Source organism: Girardinichthys multiradiatus, chromosome 8 (genome assembly GCF_021462225.1).
Source record: "Girardinichthys multiradiatus isolate DD_20200921_A chromosome 8, DD_fGirMul_XY1, whole genome shotgun sequence".
Lineage (NCBI taxonomy): Eukaryota > Metazoa > Chordata > Actinopteri > Cyprinodontiformes > Goodeidae > Girardinichthys > Girardinichthys multiradiatus.
In genome coordinates, this window is record NC_061801.1 from 31,922 (window position 1) to 53,532 (window position 21,611).

General features: G+C 43.1%; 2 protein-coding genes across 2 annotated transcripts; both read left to right on the forward strand.

The window, feature by feature from the left end:
• Window positions 1–4,078: 4,078 nt before the first annotated feature.
• Window positions 4,079–9,105, forward strand: LOC124872980 (the record flags this gene model as incomplete). The annotated part of the gene is made up of 2 exons (XM_047373435.1): window positions 4,079–5,244; window positions 9,084–9,105. Coding segments are annotated over exons 1-2 (1,188 nt in total), but the record flags the coding sequence as incomplete, so codon positions are not given.
• A 7,087-nt stretch (window positions 9,106–16,192) lies between these two features.
• Window positions 16,193–18,791, forward strand: pbdc1 (polysaccharide biosynthesis domain containing 1). The gene is made up of 6 exons (XM_047373111.1): window positions 16,193–16,282; window positions 17,361–17,426; window positions 17,532–17,591; window positions 17,677–17,817; window positions 18,273–18,384; window positions 18,462–18,791. The coding sequence occupies exons 1-6, from the start codon at window positions 16,253–16,255 to the stop codon at window positions 18,545–18,547; spliced, it is 495 nt and encodes a 164-aa protein (XP_047229067.1). The 5' UTR covers window positions 16,193–16,252; the 3' UTR covers window positions 18,548–18,791.
• Window positions 18,792–21,611: the final 2,820 nt, after the last annotated feature.

The following is a 21,611-nucleotide window of genomic DNA, read 5'->3' on the forward strand; positions in this document are numbered from 1 at the left end:
CGGCCATGTTGTGTGGGGAACTTAAACAGCATGTACTGCTGTTCCAACACCCAGACAACAGTGATTAACCCTAAACGGCAATTTCTTTCATCACCCTTCCATGGTTACTATTGATTTTTGAAAGCTGATAACAGCATACACAATGGTTTTAGAATAGCAAGCAGGTTCTATATAACTAGTGGAAGTAACCCAGACCTGAAAGGACAAATATACTGGACTTTCAAAATAAGACAGAAAATGCTTTACAAAATCAAAGCCTTTACATTTTAAACAATAGATGATTGTAGCACTGGGCTTCACACTAATGTTGGAGCTCACCCAGTGTTGGAAATGGGACTATGCTGGTTCTTTGAAATAAGGGTTACTGAAAATTTCAAAATAAAAGCCTCAACCCCCCATAGTTACTATGGATTTTGTGAGCTGACAAGAGCATAGAAAATGATTTTTAAATAGCAAGCAGGTTCTATATAACTAATGGAACTAACCCAGACCTGAAAGTACAACCGTGCTGGACTTTCAAAATAAGACAAAACTTGCTCTACAAAATAAAAGCCTTTACATTTTAAATTATAAATAATTGCAGGACTGGGCATTACACTAATGTTGGAGCTCACCCAGTGTTGGCCTTTTAAAATAAGGCTTACTGAAAATTTCAAAATAAAAGCCTGTCTTCTAGAGTTAGTAGTAATATTTTAAGCTGATAATAGCATAGAAAATAGCATAGACAATGATTTTTAAATAGCAGGCGGGAAACCCAGTTTCGTCCGATTCTGACGAGGACGGCTTTTCGGTTGAAGTCCCCGCTTCCAGATGGGCAGACCATATGGAGTATATTGATGGGTTAGCCGATAATGCAGGTGCTCGGTCTCAGCTTCAGCTAGAACCCCTTCAGGGAGAAGAGGACGTACTGGACATCGGTTTGGATGTTCATGGTCTGTCCGATGATGAGGAGGAGTCTCTGCCGAGTCAGGCTGCCGCTGCTGCGCCAGCAGACCCGGGCGACACGTCTTTCTTCTCTCTTTGCCGCCGTGCAGCTGATACACTGGACGTGGAATGGCCATCCCCACCTCCTGCGGAGAAGCCATTGCGATTCGCGGGGTTTTATATCCCCTCGGAGCCGGCCGCAGTCAAGCATCATCTACCCATGTTCCCAGACTTTATCTCTGAGTTGACGTCTTCATGGAACAAACCACTGTCCACCCGCGTCACGGTACCGGGTTATGGACAGTATCTGGACCTGGAAGGCGCCAAAAAAGCCGGACTGGTGAATCTTCCGCCTATGGAACCGTCTTTGGCAGCATATCTGGCCCCATCCCAAAATCACGGTGTGGGTGGTCCAACATCGCTTCCGTCTAAGCACTGTAGGTTCTCCGCTGCTCAATTGGAGAAAATCTACAAGGCTCAAGCGACCACCGCTCGTGCCCTGAGCTCCATTACCATGCTGCAAACATACCAAACAATGCGCTTGGCGGAGCTTGGAGCCGCAACACCGCCGGAGAGCCCTGTGATGCCATTGTTGAATGAGGTGAGAATCACCGCTGACTACATCCTCCGTGTATCCCGCTGTGCAGCGCTATCACTGGGCAGAGGGATGGCATCGACGGTGGTTGCCCAAAGACACCTGTGGCTGACGCTCTCTGACATCCCGGATAGGGATAGAGCCGTCTACCTGGATGAACCGCTGGTAGCCGACGGGCTGTTTGGACAATCTCTCGACGCCATACAGGCGAAATTCGAGCAGAGGAAAAAGCAGACCGAAGCACTGCGCAGTATCATCCCCAGGCGAGATGTGAGACCCAAATCCAGCTCGGGCACTCGCAAACCAGCTGTACCGCCACCCCCAGCGAAGAGGATGACGCGACCCGTGAGCTTGAACCCTCAGACGGTACAGCCACAAAACCACGGCCAAGCTCCCCGAAAGACGGCCTGGAGCAGGGGTCCTCCTCCGGGGCTCCAGAGGGACTTGACGTCCCGAAAGAAGAAAACACAGTCCTCCTAGCTGTGGGACTCGGGACTCAGGAGTTTCGGGAGCAGGGCGACATGTTTGCCAGTTGTCGGCGGGTGCCGTCCAAAAGAGGTTTTGCTGGTGTTGTTCGGGATCGCAGTCCCAAGAGGCGCTGCGTTTCCCCCACACAGTCTCCCAAGCACAATTTCCCAACAAATATATTTGCACTAAAAGCCCCCAGTTTGGGTGCGTTGAATGTGTTTCTGAGCACTGCAGTTGTTCCAAATGTTTGTATGGATGCTCCAAATGTTTCAATAAAGACAGTTTTTTCTAGGAAAAAAAGTCAAAATCAAAGAGCTGCAGGCAACAGCCAAATGAGGCTGCACCTCTCTCGCACGTCGGGAGAGGGCAGCACCTTTCCACCAACAATGCCGCAGGCCAGTCGCCTGGCTTCACGTCTCCATATGTGGCGCGCATGCGCACTCCATCCTTGGGTGGAGAGGACCGTTGCTATGGGTTACCGTTTACAGTTTCGCCTGAGACCACCCCACTTTGTTGGCGTGGTAAACACGGCAGTAATGGCCCAAGCAGCAGAGGTTCTGAGAGAGGAGATAAATACACTGTTGGCAAAAGGAGCTATCCGTGCGGTTCCCGAGCCGGACATGAACAGAGGTTGGTACAGCCGTTATTTTGTTGTTCCGAAAAAAGGGGGCGGGCTTCGTCCAATTCTGGACTTGAGAGTTCTGAACAAATACCTCCGAACATACAAGTTCAAGATGTTAACACTCAAGCAGCTTCTGAGTGCTATCAGCCCGGGCGATTGGTTCGCCATGATCGACCTGACAGACGCTTACTTTCACGTAGCGATACACCCAGAACACAGACAGTTTCTGAGATTCGCCTTCGAGGGCAAGGCGTACAAGTACCTCGTACTGCCTTTTGGTCTGTCTCCAGAGGCAGCGCTAGCACCTCTCAGAGAGACAGGGGTCCGCATTTTAACTTATCTGGACAACTGGGCTTTAATAGCCAGTTCCAGAGAGCAGGCGACAGTGCAGCTGTCTCGGGTTCTGTCGCACATTCAAGCCCTAGGATTTTTGGTAAACTCTCAGAAACGCTCGCTGATCCCAAGTCAGCAATTTTCATTTCTCGGTCTGGAAATATGCTCCCTTACAAGCAGGGCACGTCTTTCCGACCACAGAGTGGCCGCGTTTCACTGCTGCCTCGCTCAGTTTCAGTTGGGACACAAACTGCATTTCCAGACCATCTTACAACTGATGGGTATGATGGCATCTATGATTGCAGTAGTACCACTCGGTCTACTGAAGATGCGCCCGTTCCAGCGGGGGACCCGCTCTCACCGGTTGTGTGCATGGCGTCACCGCAGCAGAAAGCTAACGATAACCACTGCCTGTATGTCGGCTCTCAGCCCTTGGCGGGAACCAGGACTGTTGTGCCGAGGTTCGCCAATAGGGAGAGTAAACTTTCGCAAGGTGGTATCCACGGATGCCTCCCTGAGGGGGTGGGGCGCGTTGTGCGATGGGGTGGCCGTGAAGGGGGTTTGGACACCAGTACAATCCAAACTCCACATAAACTACCTGGAGCTCTTAGCGGTTCTGCTGGCTCTGCAACATTTCTGCCAGGTTCTGTTAAACCAACATGTTCTGGTCAGGACAGACAACACCACTGTGATTTCATACATAAACAGACAGGGAGGGACTCGTTCACTCTCCTGAAACTATCTCACACCCTCTTACAGTGGTGCAGCATACATTTTCTGTCTATCAGAGCTACTCACGTCCCGGGACGTCTGAATCTGGGTGCAGATTTGCTCTCCAGAAGCGGACCTTGGGTGAGAGAGCGGAGGCTTCACCCTTCCGTGGTGGCACAAATATGGTGTCTGTTTGGGACAGCAGCAGTAGATCTTTTTGCCACCAGAGCCAACACCCACTGTCCTCTGTTCTTTTCCATAACAGATCAGGATGCTCCGCTGGGAGTGGATGCCCTGGCCCATCCATGGCCCAGTGTACTCCTGTATGCATTCCCCCCAGTGGAAATGATACTACCTGTACTAGAGAGGGTGCGCAAACAGGGTCTGTCCCTAATTTTGGTAGCACCCCGTTGGCCTGCAAAGTCATGGTATTCCGAGATAATCAGCCTGCTGGCAGCAGAGCCGTGGCAACTCCCCGTTTGCCGGGATCTCCTCACTCAGGCAGGGGGGGAGATATTTCATCCACACCCAGAGATGTGGAAGCTGCATGCTTACCTGCTGAGAAGTCCAGCTTGTTAGCCAAAGGCCTCCCCCCTGATGTGGTGGCAACAATCCAGAATGCAAGAGCATCCTCCACTAGAGGCTTATACGCTTATAAATGGAGAGCTTTTGTGCAGTGGTGTGAGGACAAGCACATTGTTCCATTTCAGTGCTCTATGGTGGAAGTTTTAACGTTTTTACAGGATCTGCTGGATAAAGGTCTTTCCTTTTCCACAATTAAGGTCTACTTGGCTGCCATTTCTGCCTGCCATATTGGTTTTAAGGGAGTCACACCAGGTGCTCATCCTCTGGCTGTACGCTTCTTAAAGGGGGTTCGTAGACTCAGACCTGTGATTAAACCCAGTTTTCCTTCCTGGGATCTCACATTGGTACTAGAAGCTCTTTGTGACCCTCCATTTGAACCTTTGGAGTCAGTAGATGTGAAGTTCCTTTCATATAAGCTTGCTCTGCTTCTTGCTCTGACAACTGCAAAGCGAGTTGGAGACCTCCATGCTTTGTCTGTAAATCCTACCTGCATACACTTTTCACCTGATGGTTCCAAGGTCACCTTGCGACCCAATGCAGCTTATCTTCCTAAGGTTATACCTTCGGACTACAGCTCCATGACTATGGAGCTTTCGAGTTTTTGTCCACCTTCTTTTGCATCTGAGGAACAAAGGAGGTTACACTTCCTGTGCCCTTTACGTGCACTGCGTAGTTACATTGACCGTACTCAGTCTGTGAGGTTGTGTGATCAACTGTTTGTGTGTATTGCTAACCCAGCAAGGGGGAAAGCTCTGTCCAGACAAAGACTCTCCCACTGGATTGTGGAGGCTATTTCTCTGGCTTACAGCAACAGGGGTCTCCCAATGCCACGTGGTGTGAGGGCTCACTCCACCAGGGGCATAGCGACCTCCTGGGCCCTATTTAGAGGGGTGCCCATGAGTGACATTTGTGCTGCAGCCAGCTGGTCTTCGCCGCACACATTTGTAAAGTTTTATCGTTTGGATGTGACAACCCCTTCTGTGGCTCACTCTGTTCTTTCTGCTGGGTCTGAAGTGCTGCACTAGTATGCAGTGTATGATCCAGGTTTGATGGCTGCTCTGCGGGGCGTTTATATATGTCCCATCATGTGTTGTACTGAGTGAATCGACTGAAAGGGAACGTAAAGTTATGCATATAACTACCGTTCCCTGAAGGAGAGTAACGAAGTACAACACATTGCTGCCCCGCTGCTCAGCTGGGCTCGGTGAATAGCGGCTATCGAACTGAGTAATGACGATGTGGACGGACAGGTATATAGTGCAGGCGGGGCCTGTCACCTGTCGTCATCACATCATTTACCTAGGAGGCGTGATTAGAGGTGGCTTCAGCCAGGACACGCAGGGCGTGATATCCCATACTCATACTCATGTGTTGTACTTCGTTACTATCCTTCAGGGAACAGTAGTTATATGCATAACTTTACGTTTTTTCTATCTCAGTTTCTTGAGATACTGTGTTAATACACAAAATAAGGTAAAAAAAAATCAAATGTCAGATCTTACCAGTGTTGTGGAATTTTCTTATCAAAGTGGGTAGAAGTTGACTCATAACAAGAGAAAATCCGGACTTTGTCTTTATAAGTTTTATTCAAAGGCATTCAGCATTTGAAGACCCTGTCACTGAGGTTAGTCAGTGAAACAGAGCCCCGATCAACATTTACATACAGTATTTATACCAGAACATGACAGTGTTATTTCAACTTCAAAGAGTCTGTGTTTTACGACCCCAGACCCTTCTCGAGTTCAGAGGTGACAAAGTTATCTGGGAACCCATCTGTCCTTCCCAACACATCATCCTAACTGTGGGTTTTAACCATTAAACTTCTGATAATGGCTTTTACAGCTTCCTCCCTAACACAGATGTTCACAGAAGTGAGGTAACCCAAAGGTCACACACTTTGGAACACTTAATAAAAGAATTTCCATCACACTCCTTTCTTCTGATTACAAGATAATCACAACTAAAGGAAAATTCTTCAAAACCATCACCCCTCTCAGCTAACAGATAATCCAAAGCCATTCTATTTTGCAAACTCATCGTTCTAATAGCCTGCTGCTCCATAGTTAGAACAGTGAAACCTTCCTCAGATAAAGCAGTAAGATTAAAAGTTAACACAAAGGGATCAGGGACCAAAGATCCTGAAATAGTATATGGATCAGTTCTGATAGGACATGACTCAAATTTATGTCTGTTGATTAAATCACATAAAACAGATATAATAGCTTCGCAAGGTTACCTGTTGGAAGTTAAGCTTCCATAGTCCAACTAAACAACAGTGGAAATGAACACATTCAAATTTGTAATAATACCATAATGATAGATATCAAGCAATAAACATAAAAGTTAGATAAAAGCATCCGAGATTTCCTCCTCAGTCAGTCTCGCTGTCAAAGTGGGAGGAAAGAATCTCTCACTGTGGTGTGTGTGCAGTGAGGCAAATGACCTTATGATTTCTAACTTTCAGGCAATGCGATGGCCTTAAGTAGATTCTGAAATAACGTTGCACTGCCCAAGGGATTATTGTGCCCTTGTAAAAACAGTGTTCTTCAACCACCTCTTCAATCACTCACCAGTGATCAGCTTACAGTTCTTTGTCTTGTGGTGGTCCGCTGTCCTCACACATTTCAGCCGTGGATGATCCAGTTGGAAGATGACTTGTGTCCTGGAAGCCAGATGAAGCTGGAGGAGCTGGAGCTTTTCTGCAGCTTTCCTGGGTGTCTAGTAGGATCTGATATGGGCCATTCCAGCCCTGGACTTCCTGTGTTTTCTCCTAGATTCTCTGACCAGAATCCAGTCGCCAGGAATAAAGGACTGGAGGGTGGAAGTGGCTGTTTCTGGTAATGCAACCTTCACCATCTGTGAAACTTGAGAAAACACAGTGGACAGGTTTTGACAGTAAAACAACATCCTATCTTCACACAAAGATGTGGAAGAAAATGATCTTGGCAATATCCCCATGTCCAAATTAGGAGACCTGCCACACAGCACTTCAAAAGGACTGAGATTTGCCTGTGTCCTTTGTCTCAATCTCATATAAGTGAGAACAATAGGTAGAGCCTTCACAACACTTGGCTAATTTTCAATTCAAAGTCCCATTCTCAAACCTAAGTGCTTAACTACATGAACTTCATCAAAACATCCAACAAAATCAAAAGAATTTATCTTCAGACTTCACCTGATATACTAGCAGTGACCATCAGCTAAATATTCCTTATCAAAAATGTGACATGATGTTTGAAGAAGGTCTGATTACAGGTCAATATTTCATAGTTTCAGAATACCCAAAAATAATTTCAAAAATGGTCTAATCTATGGAGATGTAAAATTTCACAAAATAATCAACACCATAATTTCAGAGAGGTTTTCATAATGTGGTCTTAGGGAGCTATGCACCATTTATATAAACAAAGTACAACGTTTCTCTCGCATTGTCACTAAGTCCTCACTGGAGGTATGAGCTACCCTTTTTCCCATGAGTGCTACAACTTTTGGAACCCCATGTTACTTTATTCTGACATTCCCCTCTTCTGGCGCAGGGTCCAACCCATGTGACAATCCAGCAAAAGTTTGTACAAAAATGTTCTAGTAACCAAGATCACATTACATAGAACCAAAGAAATGAATTCTGACATAACTATGTGTCACTATGAATTTAACGAAAGTAACATAAAGAAAATCCAGATGTTTTTAACTGCAATTCAGTTCCATTAACAACTAAACACAAACTTTAGTTATTCAGTTCATCAATGTCTCACTTAGAAATTAGTCACATATCATCCTGATTTGTCTTGTACAAAGATGAGTATTAGATTAACATCTAATGTAATTCAGATGCATAAACCCTACAAATTCGAATCTAATAAATAATTCCCACCAAGTATAAAGTCATAACTCAGATTCTTTATCAAAAATATATTCCTTACTCTTGCATATCTTGAACAGTCAGCTAGTTTAATGGTACCAGGGAAACTTTCAATCTAATAAATCACCAATGATTCTGCATGCAAAATTAATTCTTCAAACTAGTTTAAACTATTTCATTAACCTTTTAATAATAAAACACATAAATCTAAAAGTCATCCTACATCCTTAATCATTATACAAAAAAACATGTTATTAAGGCAACAATCACTACAAGCATTTTGATTCTATTGTCTCTTAAACAGTGTTAAAACTCAGGAAGGGAGGTGCTGAGCGTTACCATGACAGCAAAGGCATGAACCAACCTGGTAGGTGGGCGGAGTCAGGCAGAACTAACCTCTGATTGACAGCCTATGGGCGGGACCCACAGTTTCTACATTCAAACCCATATTAGTGAACCTTAAACTGCAAAACTGTTAACATGCACCTACCTCAGAAACAAGCTGCTTCTTAACTCTCCTGAAAACTCAAAGTTTAATCAATCTGGGATTTAGAAACATTATTCTAAACATGGATTATTGTTTCATGCAACATATAATCAAACATTCATTCCAACAAAACAAAGACAAAACATCAAAGACAAACAAATGGCCAAATTTGAAGCTTCAAGAATTCAAAGAAATTTTTAACAATCTCTTTTCAGAATATATTTTCTCAAACATATCTTTTAATGCTATAATTGATCAATTTTGTTATGACAATCTTCAGGATCCTTTTTTAAAAATGAGTGCACATAGTCCAAAGATATCTCAAAGTATTTAGAAGCACAGCAACAGTTTTCTCTTAAATGAATCCAAATTTACTGATGCTGAAACCTTTTGCTAATTCTTTGTACTGTAACTCTATAATAATAACTACAATCCTGAGAGTTATTGTTATAATTCTCTTTTTGTTTGACTCAATTTGATCGCAGCTGCATTGCAGAATTTCAAGTTCAATGCAAAGAAGTATTTTAATTCAATTCAATTCAATTTCAAAGATACTTTATTGATCCCCGAGGGGAAATTAGAAAAGTCAGCGTTGACATTTTCATGTTATACCCAAACTAAACAAAAACTGCAGTGTTTGACTTAATCAGAAATTAAGATAAGAAGCTTGTCTCCAAACTGGACTTTTTCTCATTTTCTTTAATTTGGGCTATTTAAATTTTGAGAGTTGGGGAGAACTTGTTAGTAGAACCCCTCTTTTACAATCCAAATGCTGAAAAATGTTCAAATATTTTATCTCTTAGTAATCTGAAATTACCTTGTGTACCTTTGTACTCATATGTATTCTTTTAATCTTTAAACCCTAAGAAATCAAACAAGGAGACTTGAGTTTGAGCCGACCATCCTCTTACTGTTAAGAGAGCCTTTATTTATTTTCTTTTCCTAAAATGAAGAATTTTACTTGTCTTGATTCTGTTATAAAAATCCTAACCTTGGTTCCAAAACTAAACTCTTCAACCCCAATCTGTGTTCCCCAGAGTAGAAATCTTTAGTATTATTGCATTTCAAAGTCACCAAATGACTGGAACTCATCATTGGCTTAGATCTATTTTAATAGGTAATCGGTCTACCTTTAATTAAATATTATAATTTTATGGACCCAAAATCTATAGCTCACGGGCTTCAGGAGTCGAGGAACCAAAAGTTGAGTACTACTGCATCGAACAATGGTGTTAACTTTCTGCAGAGATTGAAGGATTGGCTAAATATATTATTTCTGCTTGGACAATAATCAGATTTAAAATTATTAGTTCACAGCTCCTAATTTACCTCAGATCATATTTGCTTCTAACCCAGTTCATAAGAAGCTTCAGACAAACATTATGCTAAAAAACCAAGAACAAAACAAAAAACACAGATCTGTTTTAAAATAAAGAAAAAGCATGCTTAAAAAACTTGTTACTGTGGTGGAAAATAACTCCACGGTTCTGAAGGCCTTTTCATGCAGTCTTTTAGGAAACATGAGATTAGTTTAATTTTTGTGTGGTACCACTGTCCAATCAGATTCTTTCTAAATAACCCCATTTTCCATTCTCATTTTAAAGGTTTGTTTTACCAAGGAAAATGTGTTTAACAAAACCAATTACTCTCAAAGTTTTAAAAGTTTTAGCTGGTGATATCTTAGAAAACAACAAGTGTTTTCATATTTCTATGCAACACAGAACTGATTAGGTTTCTCTTTCCTTCTCCAAAGGGAGAAAAAAGAACCTGCAGAACCAAACCTTTCATAGTTTTAGTCAGGATCTGATATAAGGTACAGTGTAAATCAACACGCTGCATGAATCAGAAGAGGGAAGAAAAACCTAATTTAACCTCTTCCCAGCAGCTGCTGTGAAAAACAATGAATTTGTACTTTCCATAAGCGTCAGTTAGCACTTGCGGACAAAAACTGCACCAAACTGTAAGTACTGTGTCAGAGACTGTATGGCAGTAGAACTAAGCCTGTTTTAATGAGGTCTCTACCCATTAGATTTATGGGATACAAAATCTGACAACAGAAAATAATACCTGACGGAGAAACCCATCAGGTTTTACGCATTCGCTGGGTTTTAAAAATACTCCTTCATGAGATCTGTCCTGAGAATAACATAGAAACACTTGGTTACTGCTGAGTTTTGGAGATGTTGTAACTTCCTCTGCATTTTCATAACTTTTAATAACTATAATAATTGACCCTGAATATTCCACGACGAAAGAGAACTTGTTTCTCTAAAAGAATTAAATGGAAAGTATCAAATGAGTTAAGTTATCACCCTTTTAAAGATACTTTTCTAACCCTAAAATAATATTTTAACCCGCTATATCTGTCAACGTCAAGCAAGCGTCACATGAGCAGCGATTAATAAGCGTTCTTCATTGCAGAAAATAGGAAAAGATTTATGCAAATGTGTGTGTGTTTGTACGTTACCCCCATCAGTTTCTAAATCGCTCCAGAGTCAGACTGTCATGGCACACAGTCCTCTATCAGTCCAAAAAACAACCAGGCCCTTCCCCAGTCTGTTGGTGAGACATTGAATCATTCTTTGTCCACTTTAACTTCTCCAGGAGGAAAGAAGAAACTTTGCTCCGGTTTCTCTTCTGCCCGCATAAGATGCTTTCAATATAAATCCAGTGTATCACTCTTCTGGCTCTTGCAAACAGCATGGATCGTTGTCCATCTCAGTGGGTCCAGATTTTGGAAACTCACACTGCGATTTTCAACAAGCAGGCAGACAGGAAGGCAGATCTCTCTCATTCAGGCCATGCTGGAGAAGCGTCTCTGGCGGAGTAGCCATGGAGAAGGGCAGGTTTCTAAAATCCAGACACAAAAACGCAGATGTTGAACTCAAATCCCATATACAAGTCCTTCTCAAAAAATTAGCATATTGTGATAAAGTTAATTATTTTCCATAATGTCATGATGAAAATTTAACATTCATATATTTTAGATTCATTGCACACTAACTGAAATATTTCAGGTCTTTTATTGTCTTAATACGGATGATTTTGGCATACAGCTCATGAAAACCCAAAATTCCTATCTCACAAAATTAGCATATCATTAAAAGGGTCTCTAAATGAGCTATGAACCTAATCATCTGAATCAACGAGTTAACTCTAAACACCTGCAAAAGATTCCTGAGGCCTTTAAAACTCCCAGCCTGGTTCATCACTCAAAACCCCAATCATGGGTAAGACTGCCGACCTGACTGCTGTCCAGAAGGCCACTATTGACACCCTCAAGAAAGAGGGTAAGACACAGAAAGACATTTCTGAACAAATAGGCTGTTCCCAGAGTGCTGTATCAAGGCACCTCAGTGGGAAGTCTGTGGGAAGGAAAAAGTGTGGCAGAAAACGCTGCACAACGAGAAGAGGTGACCGGACCCTGAGGAAGATTGTGGAGAAGGGCCGATTCCAGACCTTGGGGGACCTGTGGAAGCAGTGGACTGAGTCTGGAGTAGAAACATCCAGAGCCACCGTGCACAGGCGTGTGCAGGAAATGGGCTACAGGTGCCGCATTCCCCAGGTCAAACCACTTTTGAACCAGAAACAGCAGCAGAAGCGCCTGACCTGGGCTACAGAGAAGCAGCACTGGACTGTTGCTCAGTGGTCCAAAGTACTTTTTTCGGATGAAAGCAAATTCTGCATGTCATTCGGAAATCAAGGTGCCAGAGTCTGGAGGAAGACAGGGGAGAAGGAAATGCCAAAATGCCAGAAGTCCAGTGTCAAGTACCCACAGTCAGTGATGGTCTGGGGTGCCGTGTCAGCTGCTGGTGTTGGTCCACTGTGTTTTATCAAGGGCAGGGTCAATGCAGCTAGCTATCAGGAGATTTTGGAGCACTTCATGCTTCCATCTGCTGAAAAGCTTTATGGAGATGAAGATTTCATTTTTCAGCACGACCTGGCACCTGCTCACAGTACCAAAACCACTGGTAAATGGTTTACTGACCATTGTATCACTGTGCTCAATTGGCCTGCCAACTCTCCTGACCTGAACCCCATAGAGAATCTGTGGGATATTGTGAAGAGAACGTTGAGAGACTCAAGACCCAACACTCTGGATGAGCTAAAGGCCACTATCGAAGCATCCTGGGCCTCCATAAGACCTCAGCAGTGCCACAGGCTGATTGCCTCCATGCCACGCCGCATTGAAGCAGTCATTTCTGCCAAAGGATTCCCGACCAAGTATTGAGTGCATAACTGTACATGATTATTTGAAGGTTGACGTTTTTTGTATTAAAAACACTTTTCTTTTATTGGTCGGATGAAATATGCTAATTTTGTGAGATAGGAATTTTGGGTTTTCATGAGCTGTATACCACAATCATCCGTATTAAGACAATAAAAGACCTGAAATATTTCAGTTAATGTGCAATGAATCTAAAATATATGAATGTTAAATTTTCATCATGACATTATGGAAAATAATGAACTTTATCACAATATGCTAATATTTTGAGAAGGACCTGTATGTGTGTATTTGTGTGTGAGAGAGGCAGAAGAAAAAGTTTAGTATAGGTTCAGATTTTGCACAAAGAAATATTATCAGTTGTCCACCTGCCTGTCACTTCCTTCCACAACATGAACTATACTCCTTTCTAAAACAACTTTCTTTTCGACTCTCTAATGTCCTGTTTCACTTTTACCTTCTTTTCCGACTGATCGCAATATTTAAGACAAACGAAACTTCCTTCAGGAAAGTTTTAACCTTTTTTTTTTACTCATTTACACTTAAACTTCCACGTTGTGAAAAACCAAACTTATCTTCCAAATTAAAGCACATTTAACACAATCATCCCCACTTTTTCCTTTCATTATTTTATAAATCAGAGTATGAAGAAGGAGGCACCCCTGATGCCTCAAGGTTCCGGAACCATTTTTTTTACCCGTTCAGCGGCACGTCTGCCCTCTGGCTTTTCTCCTTTATGAGGTGTAGAAAATTGCTAAAAACCACCCGCAAAACCCTGTGTTTTGCTTTATCCCATTGTTACCAATGAGAACCTCCCTGTCATTCCTTTTGCAGGGTGACCGGGCCCTCAGCTGATGTCCTCCTTCTTGCAACTCTGGAACCTAATTAATTAGTTAGGAGATGATGGTTAATGTGTAATAAAAATAATAATATACATTATATCATACAGAGCAACTTCTCACCCAGATATATTTGAAGACAAATAGTTCGGATCCAATCGGCCAGAAGCCGCAGGCGGGCACAAGGACTCCCCTCCGTAATAAGGAGGTGGACTGAGAACAACTCTCAGGCTGGCCAGGCGTCCGTGTCCCATCCTGCGGTCTCCTCTGGCACGTTAGATCCTGTTCGTGACGCTAAAATTGTTGTGGAATTTTCTTATCAAAGTGGGTAGAAGTTGACTCATAACAAGAGAAAATCCGGACTTTGTCTTTAGAAGTTTTATTCAAAGGCATTCAGCGTTTGAAGACACTGACACTGAGGTTAGTCAGTGAAACAGAGCCCCGATCAACATTTACACACAGTATTTATACCAGAACATGACAGTGTTATCTCAACTTCAAAGAGTCTGTGTTTTATGACCCCAGACCCTTCTCGGGTTCAGAGGTGACAAAGTTATCTAGGAACCCATCTGTCCTTCCCAATACATCATCCTAACTGTGGGTTTTAACCATTAAACTTCTGATAATGGCTTTTACAGCTTACTCCCTAACACAGATGTTCACAGAAGTGAGGTAACCCAAAGGTCACACACTTTGGAACACTTAATAAAAGAATTTCCATCACACCAGAAACTGATGTTATAATTGTCCTTTATTTGTTTTGTGATTATTATTAGTTGTCTGTAGTATTTTGAAACCTAAACATATTTTTCTCTATATTTTATGGATAAAACATACTTTCAACCAAGTTGTTTATGTGTTCAGTATCAGAGTTAAGATCCATGGCTGTTCTACTTATACAACACAATTTTAATAATAATAATAATAATCAGTCTGTATTGACATTTACAGTATCGTCTAATGTACAGTCTCTAAAGCACCACTGATGATATCATTTCCAATCTTTTGAGCAGAATATGTCATTTCTAATTCTACAAATTGTTCTCTATTAGACTTTCATATTACATACAGGAAGCTGAGGGTTCATTATGTCCAGGTGACAGTATCCTCTGAGACTACTAAAGGAAGTGTTTAAGGCTGTAGGTCCTCATATTGTTAATCTAATCAACACCTCTCTTTCCTCAGCCTGTGTCCCAGCTGCTTTTAAACATGCTGGGGTTCGACCTCTTCTTAATAAAAGTATTCCCCTTTTTCACTGGCTCGATTTGGCCCTACTCAACTCCACTCAGCTTGCTTTGTGAGCGTTTCCATTACTGTTTTTTTCCGTACCGGTACCTACTATTTTGGTCCCTGGTCCTGAGCAGGTCCGACTGGGGATGAGTCGGGACCACATGTGACGTGAACAAACTGCTCTTCACTGATTGGCTATGGGAGGAGGAGAAATGAGAAGGTTTTCATTGAGACAGTGCAGGAAAAAGTTCATAAAACTCAAGAGCGACTACAATAATATTAAGGACCACAGTGGCTGGAGCGGATGAAACCTAAGTATAATTTTACTATTTACAAATCATATATCATGCCTGAAGGCTGAAAGAAGAGAGGACACATAAGTTTTCTTAATGACATGCAGGTAGGGGGCGCTGTATTTAATAACATCCTAAATCAGCTGATCATACATAAAATCAGCTGTTCAGACGCAAAACCACCAAGAAGCAATGTGATTGGTTCGGACATTTATTGACGGTCCTTAAGAGAACCAGCGTCTGCAGGAGGAGGGAGGAGGCAGAGAGCAGCTGCCCGTAATCAGGCCTGCATCGGACCAAACGAGAGGAAGACCCTGCTGAATCTGCGGAGCAGGAATATTCCAACACCTTACACGATTTTTGGTCCCTTTTAAAGACCCATCTTTTCAACTTGGCTTTTAATTCCAGTTGAGCAGAAATATCAGGCTGGTCGTTATCAGTCTCTTTACTTACTGTTTCTAGCTGAGCACTTTGACCGCGTTAAATACACATTGATTGATTGATTGATTGATTGAGTCCATCCCAGACGTGATATCTAAAAGCCTGAGTGTATGGTTAGGCAGAGCTACAGGGGAAGACACGTAAGATCCAGAGAACAGCACACCAGGCTTCATATCTTACTCAGCCAATGGGCCAAAGAGAACAAGTAATTTTAATATTTAGAAGGTCTTGATCTATCAGTCTGAAGCACATCCACTATAAGGTCCTGTGTTTATATAAACAAGTTTAAAAATAATTTTTATAATCCAAAGCCTGGTGACTTCATTATAAATGTGTAATTGGCCCTTTAAGACCTGGGACGTCACGAAGTGTCATAGTTTAATACAGAGGTTTAGAAACTAAGATGGCTCACTCTGTATTCGAAAACCCTTACTGTACCTCACTCAGACCATTTGATATTTTTTAACAGGACTACTTGTGGTGGTTATCCATTAGGACTAGTTTTTATAAATACTGCTATACTACAAAACTATTACATTCTCCTAATCTAAAGAGAGTATTTTATTGCTCCAGTTTGAGGCCGACAAATGTGGTGGTACATCAAACCGTATAGACGATCTTGGTTTGCAATAAGATGGCGTCGCATGAGGGACTGGCGGCTCTGGTAGGACTTTAATCACAAACAAACTGCGGTGTTTCTGTTTACAGTGTGTCTCTTCTCTGTCTGTGAGCTGCTCCTGTTCAGAGAACACAAAGAGTCCCTGAGGGAAAACACTATAGGCTCCGAGGTTAAGCGAAGAACCGCGAGAGTTAGCGAACACACGTGTTCACAAACCCTGCAAGGAGCCAAATGTTTGGTGGTCAGGTGGACAAACATCTGCTTTACTTAAACTGGGATCCAGTCTGGTTTTTGTGTATCCTCCTGCTTTCTGAGAACTGACCCTAGATTCAGTTCTGGTGAGGTCCTGTCCACTGGTCCAACATTTCAGTATTCTGGTCTTGGAGCCACAGTCATCACTATAGCCTTGTGATAAGGTGCTTCATAATGCTAGAAGATCTACAGATGATCATTAAAGTGATCCTGGATTGCTGGAAGAAGTTGAGTCCTGGGCAGCCTACTCTTTCTCATGGTTTATATCAGGATGCTTCTCTGTTGGTACCACACAGAACTCATGGTAGTGTTCACCTTTTCTTCTCTGGAAAAATGTCTTTCCAGATGTCCCAAACAGTTGGAGAAAGTAGCAGTCTTCAGCTGTCCATCCTGGTTTGTCCTGTAGATGGAGGTGGCTTCTTTGCAAATTTTTCTCCATTGTTCAAAACATTCCACCTTATGTCCGCTCAGATTGTTAGCAGTGTTGAGCAAGCTCTGCACTGGTGGGAACCTGATTCAGGTGGACACTCCACAGGAGGTGACAATACTGGTCAGGTGCTCCACGGACGCGCTCAGACGTGCTGACGCCTTGTTACCTGCAACTGAACCTCTCATCTTGAAGTTCTTGGTGACCCAGGAAACCGTTTGGACTGTGAACACACTGAATCAGATCAGGAAGCCTCAGTGGACTCAATGTGTGCGTTTTCTTTTTAGTAAATATAGTTCTAACATTTCTTTAATTTAGACCAGATGTTTTTAACACCAGAAAATCTCTTTAAATAAACTATAAAAACACACTGTGATCCCACTCTGGCTGCTGCCTCCATATTCACAGCAGTGGGTGGGTATCTGACAATGTGTTTGTTAACAGGGGGTGGAAGGAGCCTCAGCAGCTGCACACGCTCTGTCTCTGCCAGCTGAAGCCTATGGAAATGACGTGAGCGCACATCTTCATCTCAATCATCAGTCAACTTCTGCAAAGAGAAGCTTGTAGGAATGTGTTTGTGAAAGAATGAGCTCAACATTCTGTCTGTTCTTTCAGCCACGGCTCGAAGTCATGTGGGCGATGAAGGCCTACAACCACGCAGAGGTCTACTTCAATGTAACGTTCCTGTTTTTCCTCCACACAAAGAAACAATGACCAGACTACAACGTTCCGATTCCAACATTTCCTCATTTCTTTTCAGCTCATTTCGTCTGTTGATCCGAAGTTCCTCAAGCTGACAAAGGTGGACGACCAGATCTATTCGAGTTTCAGAGAAACCTTTAAAGAGCTCAACGTGAAGCAGCTGAAAGAGGAAGACCTAAAGTCAGACGAAGCCAAAGAGGTCAGTTTGGATCTGCTGCAGATGTGTCAGAAATGACTGAGATTTTAAAGGTCTGCCAGAGTCAGAGTTGTTTTCATGTCAGTGTTCCACAGTTGTCCAGGGTTCCCAATCCTTTTTTAAGATAAGTTGTAGAGAAAAATTCTAATCTTTTCAGGAAAAGTAAAAAACTTTAAAGAAGGCAAAAGACAGTCAAAAGTGCAACAAATGGTATCCAGAAAGCAGAAAGAAAAGACAAATCTTGATTAAAAAACCGTGCAGGACTATTTGTTTATTTGGTCAAATATATGAGAATCCAGGGTTCATAATGTCTGCAGCCAAACAACAAACATCAGCCTAAAGTGAAGAATAACTGTTGTTTTAGGAAGTTTTCCTGATTTATTTATTTTCTTAATGTTGATCCTTGTGACATGGATGTGCTCCATCTGTGTTGTCCCATTGCAACTGTGTGTGCACAGAGGTGGCGTCCCTTCTGCAACCAGTTTGAGGGAATCGTGGAAGACTTCAACTACGGCACCCTGCTGCGTCTGGACTGTGAGAAGGACAACAGCGAGGAGAACACCATATTCGGTGGGTGGGGGTGTCTCCGTGGACGAAACCGTGTCTCTGAGATCAGGAACTAAACATTTTGTTTTTGGTGATTTCAGCCACCAGAGTCCAGTTCTTTGCTGTGGAGATCACCCGAAACAGAGAAGGCTACAACAACGCTGTGTTCAAACGGTCAAAGAGCTAGCCTCCAGATAAACCAGTAAGGACCAGTATGAACTCATTTCACCCTGCTCTCCATCTTGAGGAACCCAGAGATGAACTGTCAGTCTGCAGGAGCAGAGGCGTTGCATGTTATTAAAAGGCTCAGCGCTGTTTACCATCCTGCTTTTTTATATTTCCTCTAAAGATTCATTCAGTGCTTGCTTTTCTTGGAACTATGTGTAAAAATGAAACATTGGTGATAAATGCAATAAATAAGCCGCAGTTTACCTCAGAGTGTCCGGGTCTGTTGTCTCGCGTGCCAGAAGGAACAGACGGAAGAGTCCCTGTGGAGATCAGAGGAGGGAGGAACATAATACTTCCCGTACATGGTGTTCGATCTGGTTTTAGATGTTTGAATCCAAAGGATATTGTTCCAAACGTCCTTTGCATTCTCAACCGGAACCCTGTGTTTCTAAGGAGCAGAGTGTCCCAGTTGTTTTTGTAGAGAAGGAAGATCAATAATGCAAATGGCTTCATGGCCCTATAAACTGGGAAGATCGTACAGGGAGCTGGTGTCTCTCTCTAGAGGGGAACCTGTACAGCTCATCGGTCCAGCACTGGACACCAAGGCTACTCCTTGCCAAATGTAACCATTGAGCGCCATGGTTAGTCAACTGATTCTGGAAGGCCGGAAACTGGCACCGACTTAACGGAGATTCTGCATACCCTAGCTGGGCATTAATCCCAACCAAACTAACTAGAAACAGTTTTTCTCTCAATCACAGTCTGTCTCCTGATCCACCCTGATGTCCTTGCATATAGTGTGACTCCAAGAGGGATATTAGTTCACCTTAAAACCTCAGCGTTTCTTTTAAAAGTCTACCCAGCAGGGAACCAGACAACTTGGATTTTAAAGTGATGGACACTTGCCAAATGAAAACTGAATTGTGAATAAACGTGCTAATAAAAGGTTTATTTTCAACAAAGCAAACAGGTTCAAGTGATCAGAATAAGATTGAAAAGATGCAAAAGACTAACTGTAGTAAAAATATAACATGTACCAGTTTCTTCTTTCCAAAAGCACACCTAAAACTGTCCCCTAACAGCAGTGTTCATGGGACCTCTTTTCTCTCTGTCTCTCCTGGCCTTGGGTTTCATTCTGAATTTCGTTTTTTATGCACCAAATCTAGATTCCTTTCAACGAGGAAACAGGAATGTTCGTCTTTTGTTGGAATGCCGCTTGGATGGCCCTGAACTCTTGAGCTTCAATGGTAATGCCTAAGTGACCACTGTGACACAGGCCATGTGAACCATGGCTCTTTGACTCCTTATGTGAAGTCCACCAATCTGGGGGTGAAGTTAGATGGTGACCTTAGATGGGACACACAGGTCTGTAGTAAAATCAAGCTTTTTCCAGCTGCATCAAATTACCGAGATGGAGACCATTTTGTCCAGACAGGATTTTGAAAAGATCATTCATGCTTTTATTATTGTAATACGCTGTATTTTGGGGTCAGACAATTTGTCCTCTCTCGTCTTCAGTTTGTCCAAAATGCAGATGCTCATTTTCTAACACGATCATACAGGTGAGAACATCACTCCTGTGCTGGCTGCTCTTTGCTACAGAATTAATTTGGATTTTCTTTTATTTGTTTTGAAATGTCTTACTGGCCCTGCTCCACTATACCTTCTAGACTTGCTTCCCCAGTGCTCTCCTTCATGGACTCTAAGGTCAGCAGACCAGCTGCTCCAAACACGCTGCTGAAGCTCAGAGTTGATCAGAATCAGAATCAGCTTTATTGCCAAGTTCGTACATACAAATATGGAATTTGACTCCGGTACACTTTGCTCTTTTGTTCTGTTTTTGCATTACAGAATATACCAATTTACAATGTACAATATACACATATCTAATAGAAAAGGTGCATTTGCAACATCTGTATGCTGTTGTTCTGTACTCTATTAAATGTTCATCAGAGAAACAGCCTGGGGGAAGAAACTGTCTCTGTGGCGGCTGGTTTTAGTGAACAGTGCTCTGCAGCGGCGGCCTGAAGGTAAAACTCTAAACAGTTTATGTGCAGGGTGTGTGGGGTCTGCAGAGATTTTGGCAGCTCTTTTCTTGACCCTTGACCTGTATAAGTCCTGGATGGAGGGAAGGTCAGCTCTGATTATTCTCTCTGCATTCCTGATTATTTGTTGCAGTCTGGACCTGTCCTGTTTTGTGGATGATCCAAACCACACTGAGATGGATGAAGACAGGACAGATTGAATGATGGTAGTGTAGAAGATGACCAACAGCTCCTGTGGAAGGTTGAAGTTCTTGAGTTGCCTCAGGAAGTACAGTCTCTGCTGGGCCTTCTTTCGAACAGTGTCTATGTGTGAAGACCATCTCAGGTCCTCAGAGATGGTGGTTCCTAAGAACTTGAAGTGGTCCACGGCCGATACAGTGTTGTTGGGGATGGTGAGGGGGGTGTATGGGGGTGGTGTTCTCCGAAAGTCCACCACCATTTCCACAGTCTTGAGTGGGCTGAGTTCAAGGTAGTTCTGACTGCACCAGTGTACCAGCCGATCCACCTGCTGTCTGTATGCAGACTCATCACCGTCCTGGATCAGTCCAATGACAGTGGTGTCATCTGCAAACTTAAGGAGTTTCACGGACGAGTCCGATGAGGTGCAGTCATTTGTGTACAGGGAGAAGAGGAGTGGGGATAGAACACACCCCTGGGGGGCACCAGTACTTATTGATCTGGATTGGGAGAAGATGCTCCCCAGTCTCACCTGCTGCTGTCGGTCCGTCAGGAAGCTGTTGATCCACTGACAGGTGGAGGCTGGGACGTTGAGCTGGGTGAGCTTCTGGTGGAGGATGTCTGGTATGATGGTGTTGAAGGTGGAGCTGAAGTCTACAAACAGGATCCTGGCGTACGTCCCTGGGTGGTCGAGGTGTTGCAGGATGAAGTGTAGACCTAAGTTAACAGCATCATCTGCCGACCTGTTTGCTCGGTAAGCAGGGGGCTTGTGATGTCTTTCAGGTGCTTCAACACCAGCCGCTCAAAGGATTTCATGACCACAGACGTCAGGGCTACAGGCCTGTAGTCATTTAATCCTAG